This window comes from Lampetra fluviatilis, chromosome 21 (assembly GCF_964198595.1).
Source record: "Lampetra fluviatilis chromosome 21, kcLamFluv1.1, whole genome shotgun sequence".
Taxonomy (NCBI): Eukaryota; Metazoa; Chordata; class Hyperoartia; order Petromyzontiformes; family Petromyzontidae; genus Lampetra; species Lampetra fluviatilis.
This window is the reverse complement of record NC_136295.1, coordinates 13,472,049-13,487,138: the sequence shown is the minus strand read 5'-3', so window position 1 is coordinate 13,487,138 and position 15,090 is coordinate 13,472,049. Positions and strand designations below refer to the sequence as shown.

Below are 15,090 nucleotides of genomic sequence, written 5' to 3'. Positions count from 1 at the left end.
GGGCCCACACTGGACCCACGGGGTGGTCATAATGGCAACGTGATGTCGTTACCCCCTCCCCCTCTCAGCTCTTGTAGGCACCACGTGTCCGGACGACAGTTAACGAGCACCCCCCTGTAGCCATGTCCACACCTCCGTCCCGCTGGGGTTATCGCTGTGCCTCGCTCTGTGCCGGTGGCTGGGACCTGCAGAAATCAATCGGCCAATCGATACGCACGTTCAGTCTGTCCTCCCAATACGTCGACCCCACGTCGATGCTGAACCCTGAGGGCGAAGTAAAACGTGATGCCAGCAACAATGATACTTTACCGGCACGATTAGGAGCACGGACTTCAAGCCAGTGCCCCCCCCCCCTTCTCCGTGCCAAGAGAGCGGGGAATGTGAATGAAGGCCGAGCGGAGACGATGGCATGCGTGCTCTTTTATTGTGGAAACGTCCAAAAGATTAAAAGACGAGGACACCCACCACGGCGGAGCAACATCCACAAATCCGTGTGTGTTTGTGACAATATTTATATATATTTGGATACCTTTATAAGTTACAGGTGATTCCTATTTTTGGTTCTGTTGAAAAAATCACAAATGTTTATTAAAACATACGATTAATGCACATCGCTTTCAAATAAAAAATATTCTGCTCAACTGCAGAGGCGCCACTCTTGGCTTAGGCACAGGTCAAAGGTTAACACCAGGCCTGCTGAGATCCTGGCCTCGAAGCTTTTGGGTGGCGGTCTTTCTTGCTTCCGAAGACCCGTATTGGTTCACCAAGCCAGCAGCACCGAGATTCTGGGCTGCTCTGCCACAATGAATGGACTCTCTCTCTGTATCTGCATCAGAATACAATAATTCCCCCTGTAAACTGCAAACAAGCCAGGGGGTATGGGGTTGCCACTAGAAACACAAAAACGGGGAAATATCATGTAAAGGATACCTGCTGAGGAGGAAACCAGGTGTAAGTATAAATGCATTGTCGAGGGGTGCGTTATTAGACAAGCTACAACAAACGGGGCTTTCAATATCCCAGGAAGACTTCTAGATTTCCCAAGACAGCAACAGCCGTCAAAAAAAGAAGACAATCCTGGGAAAATCCAATGCAGGTAGGACCCGTAAATGAGGATCCAGCCTCTAAAGGTAGGGAAACACAAAGAGAGAGATGTCTCGCTGGGTCCAGTATGAATTCTCTCCCAATTGTCCATAGAAAACCTTTGAAAATCCCTTGCTATTCCACGAATAAAATCAGTTGTTTTGGAATGTAAAAAAAATATCTGCCCAGCCCAACAATAACTGCCGAGCCCGTCCACATTTCCATGAGCACCAATCGTGAAGAAAGCACCTGCTCTGACGCACCAGCCCCTCTGCCTGGCACAACGCTAAACGTGAATCACTTTAGCTACCCTGCAACGAGACCTTGCCACGTTAATGAACGCAGATAAAAACACACAGAGTGCCACCTCCGCAAGTAATTTGTTCCTGTAAGCAGACTATTTTATATCACGGTTCGTGCAAATCGTCTGAGCATAAGAGGCACCGTTGCAGAGAATGCAAATGAAGTGTTTCTGGAATGGGCACGCAACGGATTAACCCGCACGTCCTCGCGCATTCGTACACATAAAACAAGCGGCACTCGAGAACATCAACGACCACGGCACGACTTATTAAAACATCGGAAGACATTTACGACAGTATTTTCTTGCATATTTTATCGAACATTAAACATTAAATAGCAATTAAATGACTTGCATGTACTCACGGAACGCTTGGCTATTTTTTGCAACACTGTGAATTCGAGCATGAAGGAGGGGACGTGTTACTAAGAGACGGAGCGTGACGCAGGCGCGCGGGGACCCGACAGCACGAGCGGCGTGGCCAGGACGCCTCCCGGCGCATCTACCGTGCTCAAACGCGGCCGTTGTATTTTCAATAAAAAAACATTTGCGTTTTTCGAATGGCATGGAAATTGTAGACACCAGTGTCATTTCCCTTCGCCCCTGCCGTTTACTTTGGCAAAAAGTTCCTGTGCAAAAAGAAAATATCTAAATTCAAATTATGCTGGTGGTGAAAGGTAATGGTGCAGCCCTGCATTGCCCGCTCATGCCGTTGCAGGTGCAAGGTCCTCCACTCCAGAGGACTGGAGGGAGCTCCAATAAGTGGGTGTTTGGCCTACTCTACCACACACTGGCCCAATAGCTTGGAATAAGTGGGAGTATACACATCACACACAAACCTGCCGATCGACTCGGTGTGGTTGTACCCGTTAATACGGCTGAGTGGACAGAGGAAGGGGGATTTAACAAAGCCCGCTTTCAACTCGCGCACCTGGAGATGGAACCAGCGCCCCCCCAGTGTGCTCACCGCCACGTCACGGCAGCATCCATGCTGGTGGCACTGAACTCGATTATCCTGGCACTGACACCCAGGATGCAATGACCATTTTCCATTGGCTTTCATATGTCTGGTCTCCGCGTTTTTCGAGCCACAGCGCGCACAGAGCTCATGGATGTCAGGCGACAACTTCGATCCGCCGTGACTCGTACGGGAATTCTGTAACCTGTGGCCGTGCACAAACGTGAGCGGGCTGCAGCATTGTCTGCTTTGCTGAAAGCAAGGCCAAGAGCTCCAAGAGTAATACTATGGCTTGGCAATCAGGTAACTCCATGGCTACTTGTCATGCACCGCCTGTGTGCGATAGTGGTTCCTTCCCAAGGGCCGTGTGGACATTAAGCACAGGCTCAGAATGACCAGGCCCAAGTGGCCTCATTATTGATATCTCATCCTCACCCTCTTTTACAAAATAATTTGGATTTACGTGACATCCACATACCACCACGTTAAGAGACCTGTCACCCGATGATTCACTGCTTCTGAATATTAAAAAACCCGAATGTACAGAGGCTTGAGAAGCTGTCGCATATAGGTGTTACAACTGTACTCCTGTTAATATAAATATGATATGAGCATGCCCTGGAAAAGCTCAATGGGTTTAACGAATTTTTCAGAAGTGTCTTGCTACGTTTTTTGCAGTAATGGGCAACAATTACTTTCCAAATTAAATGAATTCGGTACATTTTGACAATGATGCCGGCGCACGATGGCCGAGTCTTTTTCGAATGACGTCACAGGATCTTTAACGTCCGCTGTGAAGCAGACGGCGCGTATCACACCGTGAATACGCTCCCATTGAGCCACGTCACCGCCCCAGCGCCGCTCACCTGGCTAGAGTAAAATCCAACCGACCAGATGACAGCGATGAGTTGGGGCGGATCTACAATGACTATGGGAGTGGCGATCCTTAAAGTGGCAGTCTCGAGTGGCGAAGGCTGTGCCCCCAAATAATCACCGTGCTCGATCATCGCACGACGTTACTTTGTGCGCTGGGCACAAGCAGAGCCAATCGCACCCTTCCCCACGGGCGGGGCATGGATCGACAACACAGCCTCACCTCGAGTCACTTTGCTCACAGGCTGCCACACGCGAGTGCCTCTCTCGCTTGCAACTCTCGCAGCAACCCCGCGTGGATCCCTGTGACCGGCAGCGCCTGCCGTGCGGCGGGACGCTGCTTTGGAGTGGAACCCGTTAGAATTTACCATCGATTCACTCGAGAGCCTGAATTCCTCCAGATGATTTACAGCGTTCCTATAAACAGCCTAAGGGCCGCTGCCAATGAGAAACAATTACGTATATATATTTTTTCAAATTGCTTGCATACCTTCTTCAACAACAGCGAGTTTGTATTTTCTGTCCGCTTGTTTGTGCCCAGGCGTATATTCACATCACAAACTCCTTTGGCGCGTCCGGCGCGCTGCCCCCACACGTGCCATCCAGTTTGCACCGCTTGGAGGTCTGCCGCCCCGCGGGAACGTTCTCCTTGTCCTCCGGCTGGGGCACCCGGTGCCCCACCGGCCTCGAGTCGATACCTCCCGACCCCAGTTGTTGTTGCAGATGCTGCTGCTGCTGTTGCGGCGGCGGCGGTGGCGGCGGCGGCGCTTGGTGTGGCGAGGAGTCCACGGGGTCCCGCTCTGCTGCTTCCGAGATCGGCTCTGGCACGGGCTCCCAGTCACGGAGCCACGGGTGGCGCAGGCAGTCCTCGGCGGTGGCACGACACCTACAACCACAAATGCGTCGAAGGTGACGTAAAAGAACTCCGCAAATACCTCCATGCGTACGGCCCGCCGTCACTCCACTGCCGGGTCAGCGGCTGCCCACGCCGCGTGGGTCGCGGGGGCTACTTGCCCATACTTCACCACGCTGGGAAGTCCGGGATGGTGAAAGCGGATCGCACGCACGTTGGTGCGTAGCACGTTGGTGTGTAGCACGTTGGTGTGTAGCACGGTACACACGGCGAATTTTGCCGCACCGCCCTCTGCCGACAACGTAGCCCCTGCAGCCTCCGACAGCACGACCGCACGGAGCGCAGCCGACACAGGGTGCGGCAACAGCGACGAGACGCAGCGCATGGGGGCCGCGCCGTAGTTCCTGTTGCCGTTTATCTCGTGCGGAACGAACGGAGCCGCGCGTCCAGGCAAACGGTGCTCCCTTTCCTGCGTCCGCTACGGTTCACCAGGATTACGCTGCACAGCTCGGAAACTTCACCGAGTCGCAAGTCGTCTGCGGCGTCTCCGCGCACGTGGGAAAGAGGTCACAGCGACGGCCGCGGGAGGGCGGGGAGAGGCCTCACCGTGGATCCTTGAGAAGCAGGCTCTGGATGAAATGCCGGGCGCGGGGAGACTTCCCCTGGAAGGTCTCCTCGTCGTAACTCACGGCCACCTGGGACACGTTCAGGAAGGTCTCCTGATTGTCCCCTCCCAGGAAGGGGGACTCGCCCGTCAGCATCACGTACGCCAGCACGCCCATGCTCCTGACAAGAGGGATGATAACAAGCCATCACTTGCTCGTGAAACAATAACGGTGGTGCGACTGGACGCCTGGTTGCGATCGGAAGTTCACATTTCCTGTTTGAAGTAAACTTAGCCCGTCATCGCTACGACCAGACAAAATGAGTCCCGCTTTGCAGGAAGTGAATAATGGTGGTCTTCAGGAGAGACTGGGCTCTACCATAGGAATGTGGAACTTAGACTCCTGGCTGAAGACCACCAATGGATTTGAGCATTGTCTAATTTCCAATTAGGCAGGGAGATAATTAAATTACGTCAAGTAATGTCATGGAGTACTTACTTTACATCGTACAGTTTGACTTGTTATTTGACTCTGTTGTTAAAATTTGGTTTAATTCTGGAGTAACGCAGCAACGACAACTTACCACATGTCTGTCGCGGTCGTTATGGGGTCATAGTTGAGAATTTCTGGGGCTGCCAAAGAGAAAAGCACAGCATTGTCCATCAATCGCTTGGTTCCTTTACTTGGAGAGAGTCAGAAGGTCCACCGACACAACAAGTTCACGTGTCATGAACAATTCACAGTGGTGCTGTTGGGGCGGTGCGAGTGGTTATGCTGGAACAAGAGGCGACGCTGGTGGTGATGCCGGGACTATCGGAGACGCTGTGGTGGAGCAGCCGGTGCTAGAACCCGGCGGTATCGGCCGAGGGTAATTTTCAACGACGTCGACATCTCCTTGCACGGCCTCCACAGACGTCCGGCCCACTCTTCGTCCCACAGCGGCGGTCGGCGTCGTGAACCCCAAACAGCCGAGCATCTTCTACCGTCACGGACGGGGACCCTGTGCCTCGCCTAGTTCATCTCCTGGGTCGACTGGCCTCGACGCGGCCGAAGGTACGGGGGACGCACTCGCACGTAGACATGTATTGTCCAAAGACACGTACGCAATCGCCGGTGCCGGGCGACACGAGCGATCCACCACGCCACACCGCCGTCCTTCACGCTCCTTCTCTCCACGTGACCAGACGCCGGCCGTTCGTGTCGCCCAGCGTCGGCCGGCAGCGGCGGCGGCGCCACCGGTGGAGACTCACCCACGTACTCGGGGGTCCCCATGATCTCCCGCAGCTCCGCCGCGCTGCTCACGCGCCGAGACAGCCCCAGGTCCACGATGCGGATGTCGCCCAGGGGTTCCGCGCTCGTCAGCAAGATGTTCTGCGGCTGAGAGGGGGGCACATGGGGCGGCGGAGAAGCAGGTCGGTGGGCGTGCGTAGATAGGGATGCGTGGGCAGATGTGGGTAAGGTTTGGACTGGTGTGGACAGCTACGGATCGATACGGACACGTAGATAGACATAAACACAGGTGTGGACAAACACAAACACAGGTGTAGACAGACACAGGTGTGGGTGAGGCACCTTGAGGTCAAGGTGCACCACATTGTGGCGGTGCAGGAAGGCGATGCCATCCAGCACTTGGCGCATGAGCCGCACCACGTCGCTCTCCGTGAAGGCGCCGTCGCCCTCCTCCGCCACGCACTGCTGGAAGATCTCCCCACCTGCCGCGCTGCACCACACAAAGACAAAAGTTCCCCCCCCCGTGTAGCCTTAACAGACTGTTGGAGCAAGTGCTGTTAGCGAGCGCCGAAGAAGGCCTGAACGGAACGCGAGGGGGTGGGTGGCCAGCACCACGCCCGGCCGCCTTTGTCTCCCTAGTGGCGAGGTTTACATGCCACACAAGGTACTCATTTGAGGCCGAATCGACCTAGGGGAGGCCTAAGACCGATTCAGATAATCGTCGTGCTGACCGTGAGCGGGAATCGAACCCGGGTCGTCAGGTTCGTCGCGCAGCGTGCTAACTGGTGCACTACCGCAACGCAGCACCACACACACATACACACCAAGGGTTAGCCGTGAACCTTCCACTGCTGGAAGAAGGCATCTCCGAGCCGTCGGGTACATTAGGATGGGTACGGGGTGATAGGCCAGGCTGGTCGCGAGAGGTCTTTCTTCAAACGCAGAGCCGGGGTCCTAGATTCATTATGATTTAGTGTCATTATCATTTAATTATGATTTTCATAACTTCCTAAGCATTCCAATTTTGAATTCGTGAATGTTTTATGTACCTTGCAGGTACTGTGCAGGAATTTAACCAATGAAATAAAAAATTGTTTTGTTAATTTTAATATATATAAATACAGAAACGGTGTTAAATGTATATCCATGTAATTATATGCGTGTAATATATGGCTACATTTGTTCCATTGATATACTTTCACGAATATCAGAAAGGGAGTTGGGGGGTGGCGGAAGCTGCAGCGAGGCGGAGGGAGTGAGCGCGCAGCTCACACGGACCGCCTGGTGCACCACTCGGATCGGACAGCCCCACCAAGAACAGCCCCACCAAGGACAGCCCCACCAAGGACAGCCCCACCAAGGACAGCCCCACCAAGGAGGCGTTAACAAACAAGACTTCGACCGTCAGCACCGTCGGCCCAACACCCTGGTGGAGATCCCTCCGCTCCGCCGTGCTCATCAATCACGCGTCGCTCGTCTGTAAGCACCGGGCCGGACCTCGGGGAATTCCGTCCGCACGCCGACCCCAATAATCAATCGACATTTTTCCAGGAGGAATTTTCTCCCATGGAAACGGCGGCGCCACAGCGGCCGGCGGTCGATGCGGCATTCTAAATCAGGGCCGGCGCTCGCCGGGCCTGCGAGCGAGGGGAGATGCTGCGAGACCCGGGCGGCGCTCGTGCGGCAATTGTCGTCACCGCGCGGCGTGGGGACGGGCGGCGCGGGGTCATCGAGCAGCGGCGCAGCTCGTTATGAGTCACGCGGAGCGCGCGTAAGCGTGCGCCAAGCGGCCGCCCTCCCGGCCGTGATTACGGTGATGATGGCACCGCGGCGTGGCCTTTCCGCCGGCCGTAAATTCAGCCAAGGCAGGACATTCCAACGCCGTCCAAGAGCTTTATTTAAAAATACGAATCCTAGAGGGTCCGACACAAACTCAGGGTGCCGTCGGTTGCAACGGGATCCCATAATTCCTATCGAGTGCCGTTGCCAATAAGATCTGGTGATCCAGCAACATTTGTTTTACCCAGGTAGTCCAAACCGCTCGAGAGTTTACTTGCCAAAACAAATGCATCTTGATATTGGTCTAGAAAGCCAATGGCTGACAGACAACTCTCATTGATTTATCATTAGTATTGTTGTTATTATTGTAAGTGGAGACACTGAACAGTCTGGCAGCCCAACTTGCCTTCAACCGCAAACACTCACAGGGAGCACAACCGGGAAACAGCTCCTCCACGAAAGTACAGATTGTTCTTGTTTAGTTCATTACATTTGTTTCAGTTATTTCTGTTGCCTCAGTGGTGTACGCGCTAATTTGGTTATTTCTACAATGGGGGCCGTGCTGACGTTGGGTTTGCGAAGGGCGTCCCCGTGGCGCGCCCAACTAAGAGGGCGCCTCGTCCTCTGCGGAGAACGCAGACTAATTAGTATTCTTCACGCGTGTCCCGCACACGGCACGAAGCCCGTGGAGACGCGAGCCTCGCTGCAGCTGGGGGCATCTCCTCTACGCGTCAAGGGCAGCGCCAGACACAGACTACGTCCCTTCAGCAGCTGCGGGATCTGGCGGCGGGGGGGCAGAAAGCGCCGGCGAGGCGTGGTGGTGCCGACGGCCGTGGCCCATGACGACACCTCGATCTTGTCAGACACGCCGGGGTGCCGATACTCTCGTGAACACCCGGCTAGGTGGTTAGAGCAACGGACTTGCAATCGCAAGAGCAACACCACCGATTCTATATTTACATTTTTCCCTGTAGGGCAGTGTTGTTCACGAATGTTTGGGCTTTTGTTTGTCATACTTTGTGGGAACATTGGTTGCCCTATGGAGAGACTGAACTGGACCCAACGACGGGAATGCGGAATTTGCATGACGAGTTCAGTGTTGATATCACAGCAGAGAACCTCTCCGCGCTCTATTGAGCAGGGAGACAATTTGGCTTTGGTGTATTCACTGAGAAGAGGCGTGCCGAGCCTCCATAGCGGATATTTGGCCAAATCCTGCCGCCTGACACGTGGGCAGGTGGAGGCGGGGTGAGCGTGGCGCGCGTGCAGCCACATCGGCCTCCAGCACCGCACACGGCGCTCGTGCCCAGGGCTGGCCCAAGACAGCTTCACAAACCAATTTCCGCCAGCATTGTGGATCAAGACCAGCAATGGAACCACGGCGACCAGGATTATCGGCAGTCAGCTCACCAACCAGTGCACTACCACGCGACCAGTGCTCTCGGTGTCACTGCGCTGCTGGATTAGAGCCTCCCCACACTGCACTGAACACCACGCTGGTCACTGCGGGCTGGGGAAGGTGGGGAGCAGAGGTTGGGGCATAGAAGTGCAGCACAACAATGTATTTTGCTTCAATGCCCTCTGCTGCCGACAGAGTAGCCCCACAGCGACCTATGACAACATTGCGTGATGGTTGCCCAAGCACAACTACATTTTAACTAAGTTCATGTTTTAAAATGTATATAAAGAGAAACTGTGCACTATCTTGAGAGATAATTCCGAGTCAATTGGTGACAGGGTCCACTCTGTGCGTCATTGCGTAGACACACACATTCATACTCGGCACACTCACACACGACGTTTGGATTTCAGACTTTGGTTAAATGTTCTCATATCAGCTGAGCGTGTGCACTGTGAACGGAAGTGGCAAGCCGCTAGTTTGGCTGCAGCCGCGATGTTTTTCCACGGCCACACGCCCCGGCGTAGAGTCGGCCGTTTCCCAACGCGGGGCCACACGTGACGATGGAGATAAGAGCTCCCCGTAGGAAACAATTAATAATTACATAAACAATAATTATTCGCAAAATAAGTCCCCAGCGGTGCACTGTGCGTCCAGGACACAATCACCAAGAGAAATTAAGGCAGATTTCATCAGTTTTAGGAAGCCAAGCAGTGTTGATCGGGGACAACGGCCGAATGGGCGACCGCCAAGCACGCCTCGGTTGTGATAGGTGCCTGTGGTCATGTGCTTCTTTGTGAGCAGCGGAGGGCAATCCAGCAAAGTCCAATGTGTTTACAGACGTGGCTATTGCCAATCTACACGTAAGTCATGTTCAGTGTAAAAACTTCACGTTAATGAATTATCAGAGGCTGCGTCTTGATCCAAACTCGTTCAGTCACCCTCGCCACCCTTGTCACTCACCCTCACCCTCACCACCCTCGCCGGTCACCCTCGTCAATCACCCTCGCTTTGGTCTTTGGTGGGTCGTTGTAGCCATCATCACCACCATCACCACCATCATCATCACCATCATCATCACCACCATCACCACCACCATCACCACCATCATCATCACCATCATCATCACCATCATCACGCTGGATGATTCTCATCCACTTGTCGTAGTTTTTGTTGGTGTGTTGGTGATGTTTTCACCGCTGCTTTCATTATCGATATTAACTCGGGGGGTTGGAGGGGAATGCGTGCAGGGGCCGTACGGGGAGGGGGGCCGTGCATGGGGGGGAATGCGGGGGGGGGGGCCGTGCGAGGGGGGGCATGTGGGGGGCCGCGGTGCGTTGCCTACTACTCGAGCACGATGACGATGTCGGCGGGCGTCTCGTAGACGTCGTGCAGGCGGATGATGTGGGGGCTGTCGAGCGCCATCTCCAGCACGGCCACCTCGTGCACGCCCTCTGCCCGGCAGTCCTGCCCCTTGCGACGTTTGCGCACGAACTTGGCAGCGAACTGGCGCCCCGTCGCCAGCTCCACGCACATGCGGACCACCGCAAACTTCCCCCTGCACCGCAGCCGGTGGAAACGAATGACGCACACGTTACGTTTCTCCACATCCTTCACCGCCGCCGTCACCGCCATCGTCGGCGGTGGCAAACACCGCCTTGTATGAGCAACACTGTGCCGTGTGACATAAAAAACGCTATCTGCATTTTGAAGGCATTTAAATCCAATTGAAGGGAGTCAGTGATGTATTTGGGTAATGACTCTGCTCTTCTCGACTATAAAGAAGGGGCACAGCCCATGAAGTTCATCATCATCGCTGTGTGAAGGCCTTTACAAATCGTTTCCTTCTCCGATGCTGCCCACAAAATTATCCATTTAGATAGTCAGACAACTCTCTGGGTTGTATATATACACTAACATCCCACGTTATGAAGCAGCATTTGTTTATGACGATGGTGGTAAACGTGTGTTCCTACGACACTGCTGACACAGTCACTAAAATGTTACGTACATTCCTGTAAGCCATAAACACAGAAGCCTCAAGACGCCTCTCAGCAGTCAGGATTCTGCAAGGAGTTACAATTCAGGACAAAACTCTGGAGGAGGGAATGACATACAAGTCGTGGAGATATCTCAAGCACCGTCCCACGTTGATGGTGGCTTCAGTGCCCAGACTACCAGCGACACGACCTCATGCTGCTGAAGCACCGTTCTCCCACACCCCAAAACTCTCCGAGGGGACCAGCGTCCATCTCAGCCTCTTTCCCAGGCCCCTGCCTAAATTATCCGTGGCAGCCCCACCGACATACATCACTTATTCCTGCGAGTTCGAGCCACGCCGAGTTTTCCCACGCCACCCCAGCGGTTCGCAGAGCCGAGCCGAGCGTGGCGGAGGCACAGGAAGCGGCTCGTGTGGCAACCGCGAGTCTCAGCGGGAGGACAGTTTCAGGGATGTTGAGTAACAACGACAACAACAACGACGACGAGCCTTGCCAACGCAGATGCGCACACCGACACCGAGCTCAGGATAACCACGCTTGCCACTCCTAAACACACCATGGCGTGGCTTACAACTATTTATTAATTAACCAGGGCATGGAAAGTTTAAAAAGGAAGAACGATAATAAAAAAAGAATCCCTTTGCGGTTATGACTCAATCTGGCGCACATCCTTGGCACTTGCAGTAATCACGTGCCCGTGTTAGTTGTAAGTGCCAGAGACGTGCGCACGCATTCCGAATGCCCAGTCCTGAGAAAAGCCTCGCGTAACCTCGCAACAAACAGCACACCGATATGACGCCTCGGACTTGTGTCTGCTCCCTGGTCCACTCGAGGCAGATTCTGCCTCGAGTGCAATGAACATTTGTTCGACATTCCGTGCCAGTGTCCACGTTTATGATCCACTGATTATAGGGGATACTTTGTAACAATTAAAGATTATTTTTCTGAAGCACATTGGGATACTTCTTTTCATGAATTAATCCAGTTTTCCAAAAGCACTCCATCCTGTTCCATAAATAAATAATATTGCGTGACATTCAAATATAAAAACTTGAAGGAACTTGCTCCAGAAACTTGTAGGAATGACCTGCAGAATCTCAGCTGAGGGGAGAAACACAGACAATGTTTTTGTCTTGAGTTTAATATTATTACGCAACTGACAAAAACCGCAGGGACATTTAATGACTCCGAGAAGATTCACAGGATACTCAGGACGGTCACAACCCTCAAAAGTGAGCACCGACACGACGAGAGGTGGTGAGAGCAGCACCCACCTGCCGAGCTCCCGGCCGGTGAGGGAGTACGCCGAAGAGAAGGGCTCCGTGCGAATGTGCGTGCGCATCTCCGGCACCAGCCCCGAGCTGGGCGCATCACGACGGGCGAGCATGGCTCCCGGGAGAGCGAGCGGGAGAGCGAGCGGGCGAGCGGGTGAGGGAGCGAGGCTGATCAAGGTGTCTCGGGGCGAGCGGGCGAGGGAGCCTGGCTGGTCAAGGTGTCTTGGGGAGAGAGAGCAGGCGAGCGGGCGAGGAGCCTGGCTGGTCAAGGTGTCTCGCCGTCCAACGCCGTCGCCGTTGCGGCCGTCCCGTGCCAACGGCCCCTTGATGCCGGTGGCCCGACGCGACTGTTCGCTCTGACAAAGAACAAAACGTCAAATCGTTATCAAGAATATCCGACTCCTCCTTGAGACTTTCATTTCAGGAGGATCCCGGATTCACACGCAAGTGGATAACACTGAATGAGTGGATCAATTCATCAAATTCGATTAAACCAGGTGATGGCCAGGAGAGCTGGAATAATTAAAAACACACAGTGGTAAGAGACATTAAAAAAATACATTAATTATGTCAACGGCAAAACTGTGGACACACACACATCCTATTGGAGAACTTAACGGGCGAAGTCAGATTTGTGGGATAAGACACTTTGGACAACGCGCCACTGACTGGTGACGATGATGACGGTTCTGTATACAGTAGTGTCCTCATAGAGACTGAATGTACAGTACACTATAAAGACAAAGATCCCCCGTGTAGCCTGAACAGACTGTTGGGGCAAGCGCTGTCCACGAGTAGCACGGCACACCAGAGGGTGGGTGGCCAGCAACCCAGCCCGGCCGCCTTTGTCTCCCTTGTGGCGATGTTTACACACCGCACGAGGTACCAATTTAAAGCCGAGTGGACCTATGGGAGGCCCATGAATAATTCAGAAAGTCGTCACTGGTCCTGGCCGTGAGAGGCAATCGAACATTACAGCACATCACAGCACACACACACACACCACACACACGCACACACCGCACACGCAGCACACACACACCACACACACACACCACACACACAGCACGCACACCAGCACGCACACACCAGCACACACACCAGCACACACCACAGCACACACACACACACACAGCACACGCACACACCACACACACCAGCACGCACACACCACACACACCAGCACACACACCACAGCACGCACACCAGCACGCACACCAGCACACACACACCAGCACGCACACACCACACACACACCACACACACCACAGCACACACACACGCCAGCACGCACACCAGCACGCACACAGCACACACACCAGCACACACACCAGCACACACACCAGCACACACACCAGCACACACACCAGCACACACACCAGCACACACACCAGCACACACACCAGCACACACACCAGCACACACACACACAGCACGCACACACACAGCACGCACACACACAGCACGCACACACACCAGCACGCACACCAGCACACACACACCACACACACCAGCACACACACCACAGCACACACACAGTACACACACACAGTACACACACCAGCACACACCACAGCACACACACACACGCCAGTGGAATAAACAATCACCACGATGTCCATTCGTCTCGCATCTAACACCGTGGAGTTCACCGCGTGGTGAACTTCTGGCCAAGTCACCCATCCCTGACCCAGCAGTGGACTGACACTTCAAGGGCTGCAGATGATAAACACGGGGGGGTCGCAGTGGTTAATCCGCTCCGCTATGAACCCGACCGGACCCGAGTTCGATTCACGGCCACCGTCAGTGGCGAGTGCTGAGCTCACCACGAACACGCCCCCCCCCTCCCTTCCCAACCCGCGTGGTGAAGTATGGTCACCCAACCACCATGTCGCACAAGGCCACTCATCCAGCAGTGGATATCGACATTAGAATGTTGTCATGGTCGCGCTGCGAGCCGCCACGTGCGCTGCCGTGCAGTGCATCGTACTGTACTACAGTACACGCGACAACCCCGTAGCAATACAGTCCGTGTGGTACTGTAGCGTGTGGTACTGTAGCGCGTGTGACTGTAGTGCACGTGGACGACACTGCAGCTGCTGACCTGCTGCTCGCAGGGGCCGGGCGTCCACGGGGTGGAGGCTGCCACGGTCCTGAAGTAGCGAGAAGTCCACGGAGAGAGAAGTCCACGTAGAGAGACGAAGTCCACGGCTCGGAGTGTGTCGCAGGGAGACTGCCACGGGCAGCGCACACGGCTCGAGCTGCGCCACAGTCCGACTCGTCACCGCCCCGCGCCGTAGCAGTCAACGCCACGGGCGCACAGCTGCCGCAGGGAGCGAGCGGGCGGGCGAGCGGGCGGGCGACAAAGAGGAGCGGAGAGCGGCGGCGGCCGCGGAGCCGCGCGGCTTCAAACCCCGCGGCGGCGCCCAATGGCGCGAGGCCGCGGGGCCGACGAGCCGCGCTGATTGGTGGAGCCGCGAGCTAGGGGGGGGGGGCTAGTCCAGCCCCCCCCCCTCGTGACGCCCCCACACCACCAGCAGCACTCACCCACTCCCTCACTCATTCACTCATTCACCCACTCCCTCACTCATTCACTCCCTCACTCATTCACTCCCTCATTCATTCACTAACTCCCTCACTCATTCACTCCCTCACTCATTCACTCACTCATTCATTCACCCACTCACTCATTCACTCACTCATTCATTCACCCACTCACTCATTCACTCACTCAC

The 15,090-nt window shown here is 54.6% G+C and overlaps 1 protein-coding gene across 1 annotated transcript; it reads right to left on the bottom strand.

The window, feature by feature from the left end:
* Positions 1 to 407: 407 nt before the first annotated feature.
* Positions 408 to 14,766, bottom strand: LOC144938274 (serine/threonine-protein kinase 17B-like). Its single transcript, XM_078866140.1, has 8 exons — positions 14,460 to 14,766; positions 12,356 to 12,711; positions 10,427 to 10,639; positions 6,246 to 6,393; positions 5,924 to 6,050; positions 5,257 to 5,305; positions 4,675 to 4,854; positions 408 to 4,101 (listed from the first exon to the last, which is right to left on the bottom strand). Exons 2-8 carry the CDS (start codon positions 12,466 to 12,468, stop codon positions 3,765 to 3,767), a joined length of 1,167 nt encoding a protein of 388 aa, XP_078722266.1. The 5' UTR covers positions 12,469 to 12,711; positions 14,460 to 14,766; the 3' UTR covers positions 408 to 3,764.
* Positions 14,767 to 15,090: the final 324 nt, after the last annotated feature.